The following is a 14,808-nucleotide window of genomic DNA, read 5'->3' as shown; positions in this document are numbered from 1 at the left end:
TTATATTTCCTATTGTCATTATTCCTGCATTGCATCTTGTACAGAATATATTGCAGTGGCTTTTTGACCACGACTGATAACTGCCAATAAAATTGGTTTTTCATGCAATTTTGCTTTTAAATGCATAGAATCGATTGCAATCTCCTTTTGAACTTCATGTGTACTAAATATAATCCACATTTCACGCATCTATTGATCATGCCAAAGAAACGTGAAATATCAGATCAATGATCTACTGCACTTAACCACTTTCTCAATTACCTAATAAAGTAAGCAACTCGTAGTTCCCATCGTTATCTATCTTTCCCTTGTAAAAGAAATAAGACATTTCTAAGGAACTATTCTCTGCTTTTATCTCTCTGCCGGGTTGAAGGAGGCATATCAAAGCCACTAATTTACAATGCACATTTTTTTTCTCTCCATTTCAAATCTTGCCAATGGCTATGTTGACTCAAATCAGTGAACTGTTTCCTGAATGTTTGCTTGCCAGTTCCAAGTTAAAATACCCAGTCCACTAAATATTTTGTTTATAGCAGAGTACTAAATTGGGTATCTTTTTAAGCTACTAAAGTAAAACACTCAACATGGTGATTGCAAAGTTTTGGTTGGGATTGATGGTGCCTAGATTTAGGGTGACTAGGTCAGTCCAAGAAGTGCCCTTGATTTCTAAACAAATTTGGGACAACTGATCAGAATAATCGAGCTGGATAATTTTATGACCTTGGAACATGATGCCGGGCACCTAGGCATGACTGCAATGTCTTACATACAATGTTTATCGTCTTCCATTGAGCTGATGAGCTGTGCAGGGAGCTGAAACTGATTTATTTTGTGTGTGTGTAGACTGAAAACAAGCAGAATAGGACAGAAGGCAAGTGTTCGACTGAATAGTCACCTAGTCTATGCTTGATCTCGCCGATGTAAAGCAGGCCATATTTAGGAGGACCAAATGCAATAGATAGGGTTGGGAGAGATGCAAGTGAACCTCTCTCTCACCTGGAAGGGTTGTGAAAGTTCCAGGGTGAAAATGAATGATGAGGTGTAGGGACAGATGTGACATCTGCCTAGATGGAAATGGGTTGTAGAGCAGGCTATCATTAACATTGAAATCCTGAAGAAGAATTGTAACACTGTTTAGATCTTTTAGATCTGTTCTTTGACTTGCCGTCTGTAATCTTAAAATAGGATTCCAGTGCCATCTGATGCCTTGGGTATTTTTATCATATTACTCACATTGTCAGAAAGAAAAGAAAACTCAGAGAAGCTCAATGAATCCCAAATGGATTTGGCAGTATTAGAACAGACTCTCTCGCCTAGATGAAGGCGGTATTTCATTACTGTGGAAAAGATGCAATACACAAATTGCATCTTTTTTGTAAGGAGAGTAGATTCTGAAAGGGAAAACTTAAAACTGCAATGTGAGCATTTAAATACTTTACCGTCTTAGAATATTGAAGTAACTTTCAGCTTCTCGTATGTAGCACTCTGAGTATAAAACCATTACTGGAATTGGTTTGTGATCTCCAGTGGTTTGTAGAGCATCTTTTAATTTCCTTAATTATTCTCTTTTGAATATAAGACGAGAGTATACAGTAATAGCAAGACCCTTAACAACATTTATGTGTATAGGGATCTTGAAGCGAGTTGCTAGCTCACTGAAGGTGACAGCACAGGAAGATAGGGTGGCAAAGAAGGCATAAGATATACTTGCCTTCATTGCTAGGGGCATTGAGTGTATGAGTCAGAAAGTCATGATGCAGCTCTATAAGGTTTTGGTTAGGCTGCATTTGGTGTATTGCATGCAGTTTAGGTTGTCCCATACAGGAAGGATGTGGGGGAATTGGAGAGGATGCAGATGAGGTTTACAAGAGTGCTACCTGGATTAGAGAGTTTCATCTACAAGGAGAGGTTGGATTGTTTTCTCCAGAACATCAAAGGTTGAGGGCAGTTGTCCCACTGCGGCGACCTAATTGGCGAGTTTAGAAGAGTTTTCCCTCGACTCGTACTCGCAGCATGATCAACACGAGGTCCTAGGAGGTCTTTGTAACTCTCTTTCATGCTCGAGAGTAGTCCCCGCATAGTCGAGACCTCAGCTAGGTCGCAGCGTATTTTTCAACATGTTTAAAAATGCCCGCGAGTAAAAAAGGTCACCATGGAAAAAATCTATATATTTTTTTTTACTCGTAGGTTTAGTCGTAGCAGGTCGGCATGTTATTCATAGGTAGTCGAGCGTAGTCGTAGATAGTCTTCAACATAGTTGAAGGGAGGTCGAAGGAGATCGAAGGAGGTCGTCTTCACTCTCCACTATTCGGTGTCCAATTTTCCCGAAGCTAGTCTTCAACATCGTCGAAGGAGGTCTTCAACACGATACTTTTTCAAACTCTCCTAAACTCGCCAATTAGGAATAGAGGGATATGGATCATGTACAGGCAGGTGAGGCCCTTCTAACTTGGCATCATGGTCGGCACAAGCATTGTGGACCTTTCCTATGCTGTACTGTTTTATGTTCTATAACCTGAAGCATGCCATAATTAAAATTTGGATGCATTATATTTCAATTACATCTGCAGATATATTTTTATGGCAATGGAGTTCCTTTCTGGAACATACTCTGGCAAATCCAGTAATCATGGACTGAAAATGTTCAAGTGTAGCATTGGACTGTCATTTTATTTGAGATGAATTAACTATGCTACACATTATAGTGGTGCCTTTTTAACCATTGGCTGTAACTTGATATCAGTAATTTCATCAATAAGAAATGCTGGAAATAAGTTTGGATGCATCTGAAGAAAGAGAGGTTATGTTTCATCTGTCATCAGTGGTTTGGATCAACAACCCAATTATACTTTCCTGTTTCATTTAAAAAAATAGTTATTTTGAGTTCCCGTCCGCTTTCAAGATAATCATTTGACATGGTTGTATACCTACATTGTGTATGTGTTGGTGGGGATGTACACCGATGATAGTGAGTTATTTCATAATTCATGTGTATTTAAAATAACAGTTGGTAGTTTTTTCCAGTTTTATTTTCACTCCTTTATAACAGTTTCATTCAAGTGCTGAATTTAATTGCCGATTAATCTTGTTTTCAGGCCAAATATATTTCGCAATGTATTGATGAAATAAAGCAGGAGCTCAAGCAGGACAATATTGCAGTCAAGGCAAATGCAGTCATCAAGCTTGCATATGTAAGTATAAAATGTCATACTTAAATAAATAGTAGCAAATGTTTTACAGTATGCCTTTTGTTCAGCTTTACTAATCTCACGAGAAAAATCTGCATCCTTTGGTAACATGATCTTGGCATGTGTTCAAGTGTAGAATATTATAGCAGTTTTTGGTTCATCCTTCAAATCTTACCCCTTTCTTTAAAGGGCCTGTCCCACTTAGGCGGTTTTTTTTCGGCGGCTGCGGCACAGTCATAGCGGGTCGCCGAAAAAGCGGCGACTGGACCCCCCCCTACGGAAATGTCTACGGCAAGTTACGACAAGCTACCACCTCGTCGACATCAAGCTACTGACAACCAGTGACCCATTTGGACGTCCACCTACGACAAGCAATGACCCCGTCGGCGACAACTGAAGACAATTCAGTCGCCGGTTGACATAGGTAGTCGCCGATGGAATTCACCAAAGTCAGCACACGGTAACAACCAACGCACCTAAGAGGGAGTTCGATGTGGCCCTTGTGGCTAAAGGGATCAGGGGGTATGGAGAGAAGGCAGGTACAGGATACTGAGTTGGATGATCAGCCATGATCATATTGAATGGCGGTGCAGGCTCGAAGGGCCGAATGGCCTACTCCTGCACCTATTTTCTATGTTTCTATGCACCTGTCGACAACCTGGATCATCCTGGAGACAGCCTACGACAGCACCTACGACAGGAAAAGACAAGCCCACAGTCGCTGAAAAGTTTTGAACATTTCAAAATCCAGCGGCGACCAGAAAAAACGTCTCGACTCTTTAAGCAACTTGAGGAGACTCCTCACGACCATACAGCCGTCATCCCACGACCATGTGGCCACAGCCTAGTCACATGTAGTCGCAGAAAAAAATCACCTGTGGGACAGGCCCTTTAGCTCCCCATTCCCCGAACCCCAGTTCATTTCTGTTAATGTTTTGCTTCTGTAATTATGAAACGCATGCACTCTAAATTTAAAGCTAAGATACTAAGAGTGACCTACTCTGCTGCTTGTATTTTTGCTTTGTAATCATTTCTACTCTCTGCACCTGGTCTAAACTGAACAATTTTATCTTGGAGATGCAAAGCTGAGACTCGCATCAAATGTGCAGCACAGTACGAATCCTTCCCAGCAAGAGATTATTTTAATCAAAGACTATTTTTGTAGCTACAAATTACTAGTCTGTATGCGATCGAAATATATTCATATTATCTCCCTGTTCCTCTTCAAAGATTTTCACGTCATTTTTGAGAATAAATATTTTATACACACCTAGGTGGGGAATTGGTAATGATTTAGAGTGACATAGTGGTACAGCTGGTAGAGCTGCTGACTTGCAGCACCAAAAACCCAGTTTTGATTCTGACCTCGGGTGCTGTCTATGTGGAGTTTGCATGTTCTCCCAGTGGCCATATGGGTTTCCTCCAGATGCTCCAGTTTCCTCCCAATTCCAAAGGCGTGGCGGTTTGTAGGATGATTGGCATCTGGAAATTGCCCATAGTGTGTATGTAGGGAGTGGATGCAAAAATGGGGTTACATAGAATTAGTGTGAATGGGTGACGATGGTCATTGTGGTCTCGGCGGATCGAAAGGCCCGTTTCCATTCTGTATCTCTGAACTAGACTAGAGGGATATAGTGTCTGCAAAGAGAAATGGATATACTAAATGGGAAGAAAAAGAGACTGGTGTATAATGTGGGAAAAGGTAAAGTCAATCTTGATTGAAATAATTGGTATGAGTTTTTGAATGGTGTACGAAAATGGTGAGCTGGTTCAAATGCATTAACATAACGATACAACATGCACATTGGACGTTTTGTGAAATGCTTGAAGGGTTTGAGTACAAAGGCACAAATGTTGTAAATAACTTTAAAAAATCAAAGCTTAATGTAGACACAAATGCTGGAGTAACTCATCGGGTGAGGCAGCATCTATGGAGAGAAGGAATGGTTTTGGGTGGAGACCCCTCTTTAGACTGATGTCGGGGGAGGGGTGGGACAAATATAGAAAGTAGGTGGAGACTTCGGGACTAGAAGGGGAACTGGGAAGGGGGAGGTGAGGGAGAGAGAAAGCAAGGGCTATCTGCAATTAGACAATTTGTGAAATGTGAGGTGCTATTCCTCCAACCTACCTGATCTCCCTGTTGCTCAGCACTTCAACTCCCCCTCCCATTCCCAATCTGACCTTTCTGTCCTGGGCCTTCTCCAATGTCAGAATAAGACCAAGCGCAAATTGCAGGAACAGCGCTTATTTCGATTGGGCAGTTTACACCCCAGCGGTATGAACGTTGACTTCTCTAATTTCATATAACCCTCGCTTTCTCTCTCCCTCCCCCTTCCCAGTTCCCCTATCTTTGTCCCGCCCCCTCCCCGACATCAGTCTGAAGAAGAGTCTCGACCCAAAACGTCAACCATTCCTTCTCTCCATAGATGCTGCCTCACCCGCTGAGTTACTCCAGCATTTTGTGTCTGCCTTTGATTTTATCCAGCCTCAGCAGTTCTTTCTTACTCAAAGCTTAATGTTCTTTATATGAATGCACAGAGCATTTGCAACAAGATAGAAGAGTCAGCAACCTATGAGTATAATTTCATAGCTTTTAAATGTGCGTAGTTCCAGGGTGTCTAGGACCAGATGCTCCGTATTCCAGGTCGATCATTGCTCCAGCAGAACAGATGAAAAGGGAGAGGAGGCATTATTAATTGAGGAAGGTATCAGAACAATGCTGAGTCATGATGTAAAGGCCACAAAATGCTGGAGTAACTCAGTGTGTCAAACAGCATCTCTGGAGAACATGGATAGGTGACATTTCAGATCAGGACCCTTTTGGGCAAGGATCCCGAGTAAAAAATTACCAATGTATGTTCTCCAAAGATGCTGCCTGACCCGCTGAGTTACTCCAGCACTTTGTGTCCTTTTGTGTAAATCTGCATCTGTAATTCCTTGTTTCTATATGATGTAAAGGCAGCGGAAGCCTTTGAACAGGTGGAATTAGTTTTGGTTTGGTTAAAACCATGAATAGCAGCGGGAGGTAGGCATGAGTGGGAGTGGACTTTCGATTCCCAAAATGTGACCTCTCGATCAGTCAGAACATAAATGGGGAAATATCAAGGGTATTAAAGAGAACTGCACTTATCATGGGAGATTTCAATCTACATCTTGATTGATTAAACAAAACTGGCATGCGTATCATTAAAGAGGAATGTGTGGAATGCATCAGGGATGTTTTTTAAAGCAGTACATCGTGGACGTCCGAGGAATAGGCAGTATGATTTGGTCTAACGTAATGAGGAATAAGTGATCGGGGATCTTGTGGTTAAAGATCGCCTCAAGAGTAGTGAACTTAATATACTGACCACCCTATCTACCTGTGATGCCATTTTCAAGGAACTATGTGCTGCACTCCTTGTTCTCTCTGCTCTCTAACACGCCCCTGGGCCTTGCCATTCATTGTGAAGGTTCTGGCTGATTGGACTTGCCAAAATGCAACATCGTGCACTTATCTGCATTAACCACTTGCCCAACTTTTCAAGATCCGGCTGTAAATTTTCATAACCATTAATAATGATAACCTTTAGATCAATGATGATGATATGAGGGAGATGTTTCAAATGGACTAGGTAAACAAGCTAAGAGACAGATCAATAGATGAATAGTGACTGATATTCAATCAGCTGTTGCATAATGTTCTAATAAAAAAGTTGAATTCCATGGGGGGAAAAGGCGTATTTGTGGTTAGCAAAAGAGATAAAAGACAATGAGCAAAAAAACAAATTGATGAAGGAACTCGACAGGACGTGTGGAGGGAATTATGCAGAGAACTTGAGGGTCCCAATCCATAACATCATCTGTCCATTTCTCCGCCGATGCTGCCTGACCTGCTGGGTTCATTACCATGGAAGTCGTTGCTTATATCCCAAAGATATCACATGGAGTTATTTCAAATAACATGGTAATTGTTCAATGGTGCTTTATTATCATGTGTACTTAAGTACTGCAAGATGTATTTTTTGTGCTTATAATTCAGTGACAATCCTATTGTACATTCGGCGTTATCATACTAAGTGTAAGATAGTCGACCACACCGAGTCAAACTGCAGGAGTCGCCATGGTTATGGCACCATCCTGTATCCTTCGAGCAGCTAACTTAGGACTGAAATGAAAAGAAAATGTTTTTGATATGTGTACTCTTTCATTGAATGTTCTGCAGGTGTAATGTAGTTTAAGATGCTTAAGAAAATTGTGACAAGTGGGGATTGGGTTTGAAGGTCTATGGCAAAGCAGGTTGGGGGGGTGGGGTTGGGGATGGTTGTGTGACTCTTTCCTAATTGTATTCCTTACATTCTTATTTTATAATATCCGCATTTTTTTTAAATATTGTCCGGTTCAGTTACATTTTAAGTGTTTCTTTTCTCTCTACACTAGCTGCAAATGGTGGGATATGACATCAGTTGGGCTGCGTTCAATATTATTGAAGTAATGAGTTCATCTAAGTTTACATTCAAGGTAGAGGTTCTTTTTTTTTAATGTGTACCATTGCTCAGATGAATGCATAAGCTGTAGAGTACATTAATATTAATTGCAGTCGTTGCTGATTATGAATCACTAAAATTTCATTGTTGTTTATCCTTGCATGATTTCAGTTTAAGATTAGCGAACTTGTATATCGGCTGAAATTTATGTATTCTGCCAAGCTTATTTAAAAAAAAAAAAATGTTTGTTTGTTTACCCTTGTTCCTTTATCTTATATGGTTTAAGATCTCAAGGGGAAGAAGATTTGGGAAAGGTGATTCCATCCTGAAAATCAACTTACTTTTTTTTAACAACATCTATTTGCACAGCTGTTCCTTTTATAGTACAAAAATTATTGCATTGCCTTCTAAGATTGTGCACTGAGGTTTTTGTCGTTGTAAGTTGTAATTCTGGTAACTCTGCATTTTACCTTCCTGCAGAGAATAGGATACCTGGCGGCCTCTCAGTGTTTTTATGAAGGGACTGATGTAATCATGTTAACAACAAATCAGATTCGCAAGGCAAGTTGAGAGACGATTGATCTATGAATTTTAAATGGAAAAACATAATTAATTAAAACATTGTGCCGTTTATTTGGTTTGTACAGTATTCTTAATTCTAATCCGAGCTTTCTTTCAATGCATAAACAGGATCTCAACAGCCCAAATCAGTATGATACAGGAGTTGCTTTGACAGGTTTATCCTGTTTTGTTACTCCAGATCTTGCCAGGGATTTGGCAAATGACATTATGACATTGGTGAGTTCTTTTATCTTTAAAACGTGCTTGGGTTTGGGAAGGGTTCCTTTTTTGATCTCTGTAATTATATTTATTCACTAACAGCTACTTTGATCCACAGATGTCTCACACAAAGCCTTACATTAGAAAGAAAGCTGTGCTTATCATGTACAAGGTGTTCCTCAAATACCCTGAATCCCTGCGACCTGCTTTCCCACGCCTTAAAGAGAAACTGGAAGATCCAGATTCGGGTCAGTTGCTTTCACAGAACATGCTAATGATTGGTGCCTATTTAATTGCACAATTTAGTAAAGTAATTCATGATGATTCAAGTTTTTGGTGTAGGGTCCAGCTATTTTCAGGAAGTTTTAGTTTGTGGAATATACACTAATACATCAGTGGTCATCTAATATTTTAGTGAATCATAGAAACATAGAAATTAGGTGGAGGAGTAGGCCATTCGGCCCTTCGAGCCTGCACCGCCATTCAATATGATCATGGCTGATCATCCAACTCGGTATCCTTTATCAAATGCTGACTTATTTAATTGAAGGAATGTATTGATTCTTCAGGCCCAGTTCGAGTAGTTTAGAATTTTGACATCGGTTAATTTGGTCACCATCATGCACTGTTGATTTTGAATGTATTGAAGTTTGAATTGATGTAAATTGACAGACAAAGAATGAGAATAAAGGGGGCCTTTTCTGGTTAGCTGCTGGTGGCCAGTGGTGTCCGCAGGGGTCGGTGTTGGATTTGCTACTCTTCATATTACATGTTAATGATCTGGATGAGGGAATTGACTGCTTTGTGGCCATTTGAGGATGATATGAAGGTAGGTGGAGGGACAGGTAGTGTTGAGGACACATGGAGGTCATAAGGACTTGGACTGGTTGGAAGAGTGAGCAAAAAAAGTGGTAAATAGAATACAGCATAGAAAAGTGTATGGTCATGCACTTTGGTAGAACAAATAAAGGGGCAAACTACTTTCTAAATGGGGAGAGGATTCAGAAATTGCAGGTGTAAATGGGTAGAGTCCAGAACTGGAGTGCACAGCCTCAGAATAAAAGGACATATCTTCCAAATGGAGATGAGGAGGACATTATTCAGCCAGAGGGTGATGAATATGTGGAATTCATAGCCCCAGGCAGCTGTGGAAGCCAAGGCTGAGATTGATAGTTTTTTTAATTAGGGTTACGGGAGAAGGCAGGTCAAGGGACTTGAGAGGGAAAAATAGATCAGCCATGATTGAATGACAGAGTAGACTGGATGCGCTGAATGGCCTATTTCTGATCTTATGTCTTGTGTTAACAACAATACAAGTTTTATCTGTCTTGATTACATTATTTAGCAGTTCATGAAGTTGATCAAATTAACCGTCAACATTCAGTTTCTCAAATTGGGCCTAAATTAAAAAATAGAATTAATTAATTACTCCCAATTAACAGTTAGAAGACTGTGCCATTGTCTTGTCTTCCAAGTATTAATTCAGAGTCGTCTTTTCACCATTTTCATATTGCATATTTTTATTTTAAACCAATTCTATTTTAAAAAAAAACCCAGTGCCAATAGAGTTGCACAAATGTACTAGTTCCTGAATTTACACCTGCAACTGTGGCACAACTTCTCCAAGGTAATGGTTCAAGGTTCTCGATTTTCAATGTTGTACTTGCTTTGATCACTCGGTGAAGTCTGTTACCTCTGTTTGTTCTACAGGTGTTCAGTCTGCTGCTGTGAATGTCATCTGTGAGCTTGCCCGACGCAATCCGAAGAATTATCTTTCTCTAGCTCCGCTCTTTTTCAAACTAATGACATCATCAACTAATAATTGGGTCCTCATTAAAATTATTAAACTTGTAAGTTAATTTAAAAAATATTTTATCGAAAAACAAGGAAATCAGACCTCGTAATAATTAATAGGGAAAAAAAAGAGCAACAAGAGGATTTCAGAGGGTCAAACCGTAGCTACGGAGAGAAATGGTCAGTTGAGGTTTTGGGTCGAGACCCTGCATCTGGACTGAAAGAGTAGAGAGGATGCAGATGGTATAAAGATAGGTGGGGTGAGACCTGGCAAGTGATGGGTGGATACAGGTGAGGAGAGGCGGCATGGCAGGTGAGGTCAGGCGGGAGAAGTTGTAAGTGGAGAATAAAAGGCTGCAGAATCGGGAATAAGATAGTAAAGGAAGGGGAAGAATAAAACTGAATGAGAGATGGAGGCAGATGGGAACAATGGGGGGGGGGGGGGGGGGGGGGGGGGGGGGGGGGGGGGGGGGGGGGGGGGGGGGGCAGAGGTGGATCCAGATAGGAAGAAAATAGGGTAGAAGGTGGGAAGAAGAGCGGATAAAGGAGTACTAGCATAGGTGAGAGAAAAGGACGGGGGTGTGGATTACCTGAAATGTTAGAATTTAACGTTCATGCCCATTAGCTTGCTGACAACCCAGGCAGAACATGAAGTGCTGCTCTCTTGTTTGCATTTTGCCTCGCCCTGACAGGAAGAGGCCGGGGTCAGCCTAGTCAGTGTGGGAAAGGGAAGGTGAACTAAAATGGCTGGCAACAGGGAGATCAAAATGGCTGCAAAATACTTTTGCTGACAGATGCTGGTAAAGTAATTGCCTCATCCAATTTAACTATTGGAGCTGCTTGCACATAGTTTGTGATTGTAATGGTGATGCTGTGTGGTCATTTGACATTTATTTTGATGGTTAAAAGTTTGATCTATTCTCAATTAGTATTTAATCATAGGTTGGCACTCGGCTACAATGGCATCTTTTACTGTGCTTGTGTAACTGATGAAGCAGTAAAATATAATGTAATTTTCAATTAATGGTCATTACAGTTGAATTTCTGCACATCATACTTGCAAAGATATTTGATTTAAATGCAGCAGAAATTATTTTCTGAGTAGTAGAAATTCTGTTTTTTGTCAATTTGCTTAACTTTGAAAATTTCTACCATGATAGAATTAGGTTCAATAAAACATAAATGGATTAATTATGAGGATGAGACAATAAGAGTTTGAAATAGTTGTTTCAGATGGTAACAGAATATATTGGTTTAGTTACAAAATTTTACTTACAAGAACATCATTTCAGACTTATCTGCATTTTTTGTTATAACTAAACTTATAACTAAAGGTGGATGCAATTGAGGTGCAATTTGTATTTATTAACACGGGAATCTTAGAATTAACTGAGATTACAGGGGACTGAATTTCCACAAATAATTTTAATAATTGCTCTTCCATGAATAAAAAGAGCAATTATTTTCACAAACTTGAGGAAAAAACAAATGTAAAGGAAAGAATGTCACTATCTTGCAGAAAATTATTTTCCTGTACATCTTTCAGATTAGATTCATTCTGAAAATGTGAACATGGGAACATATTGATGGAATTAGAGACCCATGCTCAACACTCTATACCCATGACTGTGGAGACAGACACAGCTTCAGCGTCATCATTCATTTCCCCAATGTTGTTGGATGAGCAACAGGGAATGATGATTCAGAGTACAGGAGTTTGATAATCTGATGGAATGGTGCTAGATCAACAATCTTTCTCCCAACGTTAGCAAGACCATTATTGTTTTCAGGAAGGAATAGCCAAGGATCCACAAACATGTCCTCGTGTCGAGATAGTGGTGGAGAGTGTAAACAGGTTCAGGTTGCATAGACGTGCATATTTCTGAAGATCCATCCTGGGCTAGCACATTGATGCAATCACAAAGAAAGCCCACCAACACCTCTACTTTTTTTAGAAGATTGATGAGATTTGTTTTGTTGCTGAATGCTCTATCAAACTTCTACAGGTGTACAACAGAAAACTTACTGACTGGTTGCATCGTGACCTGGTTCAGTAATTCCAAAGCCCAATTCGAAAGAGTCAGTAGAAAGTGATAGACAATGCCTGGTCCATCACAGGCTCTGACCTCCCTATATTGAAGGGATCAACAGGAGGTTCTGCCTCAAAAGCAACTAATATCTTCAAAGGCACACGCCACCATGGCCATGGTCGTATCACCCTACTACCATTGGCAAGAAGGTTTAGGAGATTGAATGCCGTGACCTCCAAGTTCAAGAACAGCTTCTTCCCATCAACTCTCAGCTCTTGAACACTGCAAAACAATAACCACACCCCTATCTCGGCATCTACTGCGGACTTTGGTTTAGTTGCACTACATCAGTTTTGAATTATGGTCTGGTTACCTAGCATTACTGATTATTAATTTATGGTATATATTGCTATATATTTGTTGTATTATTGAATTAATGGGCCTGGTAATGGTGCAGCAAGTAAGCATTTCATTGTTCCGCTGCTTCAATATATGTCAATTAAACATTTTTGACTTTCGTCTCTTGACTCTTGACAGTTTGGAATGTATTATTCATTTCTTCTGCCATACAGCAGTTTCATGGCGATTTGCTTTGGTTAATGGTAGGGAAGGTCAGTAAAAACAAACTAGGATACAGAGTTAGATTGGAAATTTATTTCACACCTGCTCATGACAAGGCTCTAATGGCAGAAGAAATGAATATAATAAATTCCTCAACCTGATGGTGTCAGAATATTAGTAGATAGAGGAAGTCCAAACAAAGCAATTTGCAAATAATTTCAAAGAAAATGAACTGATCCGTGAGTTTGCAATCATGACTGTTATATTAAAATGGCTTATTTGCAGTAATAATTCGTCTGTTCAGGTTTTCTTGGCATTACATTGGTAACTTTGAGTGTTTTTCAATGCAGAAGCATCCAGAATAATGAACTGTTCTAGACTAAATGATTTTGTTCAATGTTCGGATGGCATGATGATTTAAAATCAATAATTAAGTGATAGCTACCATTGATGTGCACTATCATGTCATACTAAATGCCTACTTTTCTGTTAGTTTGGAGCCCTCACCCCACTTGAGCCGCGGCTGGGGAAGAAACTCATTGAACCATTGACAAATTTAATACACAGGTTAGTGATGGCATCAATTGTTCTATTTTTGATATTTTGTTGAAGAAACAACCATAACCATCCAAGAATATACGCAGATAAGTTGCAGACTGTAAAATCTCACGATCTGTGGCGGACAGAAAGTGGCATTGTTCAGTGTGCTTGGCAAACTTGCTTTGTATGAGTAATTATCTTTAGTATAACAAATTGAAGGGTTGCAGTCTCACATAAAATGTCCAGCATAAAATCTCGATATCATGCTCTTGTAGTGGTAAATCTTAAAATGATACTGTATTTCAATAACGTCTCTGACTGATGTAATTATTCGCAAAAAGGATCTTAAAATATCTAATCTATCAAAATTAGATTTACTTGTGATTTTGAATATCTGCTGTTATTTGAATATAAGATGCATAAAACGTTGAAGTATTTTGTTAGTCAACATATTTTGGCAAACTTTGTTTTTTCATTAGTCTGAGACTGAATATTGTCAAGCTTTGTTAATTTGGTAGAAACATTATGTAATTTAAGTGTTGTAAGGGTTTTGTATATTAGATATAGAGGGCTCTCTGTTCATCTTTTCTTTTGCCTGTAGAAAAAAACTTGAATGTTTCTTGATGAAATAATTGCCGTTATGGTGAAATAATACGCTGTCAGTAGAATTCTATTTTTAATATGGGCTAACTAATTTGGGGATTTCTTATTGATGTTTAGCCACTGCATTATAAGAGTTATTTCAAAAGCATGCTAGTATATAACAGCAAAGACAATTTTAATGGTTCGATGATTCTTTCTTCTCACTATGGTTCTTTATTGTCACATGTTCAAACGCACTGTGAAATTCTTTTCTCACAGACTGTCCAGTAAAGTACTGCCATACCTAAGCACAATCTCCTATTAGCAAAGTGTACAGATATAATCCACTGAGCCCGGCTTCCACGAGGCACCAGGTTTTGGCGCCATTTTTCAAAATGAAACTTTGGATATATATTTTGCAGAGAACCATGAATGTCGTCATAAATTCGGAGAGGGGTATCTTAGAATCTAAAATTGCAAGAGAGTAGGATAATATACTGCATTATTAATACAAAAAGAAAATGTATAATTGGCCAGGTCCTGGTTTTCTTCTCTGTCCACCAAACAGGCTGATTTTTCAAGTGACTGCAGGCTATATGGTAGCAAGTTAAGTATCCCACGAAGAAAATACCTGGTATAGTTGGCATTGGGATGTAAAATAACAATTTGGCAAAAATAGCATTCTTTTTTTTCTTTGCAGTACCTCAGCCATGTCCCTTTTGTATGAATGTGTGAACACTGTGATAGCAGGTAATATCCTCTTGGTGATCAGCTGTCTGTTTGCTTTCAAGTACAAAACTGATCTTTTAAATAAAATGTTTTAAGATAATGACCTATTGGAATAGAAATGTTTGTATCTCAGCTGTT

At 39.4% G+C, this 14,808-nt stretch overlaps 1 protein-coding gene across 1 annotated transcript in view; it reads left to right on the top strand.

Annotated features, from left to right (window-relative positions):
• Positions 1–14,808, top strand: part of ap3d1 (adaptor related protein complex 3 subunit delta 1) — a 75,605-nt gene that overhangs the window by 20,443 nt on the left and 40,354 nt on the right. The window contains 8 exon segments of the mRNA XM_055658559.1: positions 3,096–3,191; positions 7,608–7,688; positions 8,135–8,215; positions 8,345–8,452; positions 8,553–8,682; positions 10,145–10,284; positions 13,313–13,386; positions 14,642–14,691. Of these exon segments, the coding sequence (XP_055514534.1) occupies positions 3,096–3,191; positions 7,608–7,688; positions 8,135–8,215; positions 8,345–8,452; positions 8,553–8,682; positions 10,145–10,284; positions 13,313–13,386; positions 14,642–14,691 (760 nt within the window).

This window comes from Leucoraja erinacea, chromosome 29, assembly GCF_028641065.1.
Source record: "Leucoraja erinacea ecotype New England chromosome 29, Leri_hhj_1, whole genome shotgun sequence".
Taxonomy (NCBI): domain Eukaryota; kingdom Metazoa; phylum Chordata; class Chondrichthyes; order Rajiformes; family Rajidae; genus Leucoraja; species Leucoraja erinaceus.
This window is presented reverse-complemented; position numbering and strand designations above follow the sequence as displayed.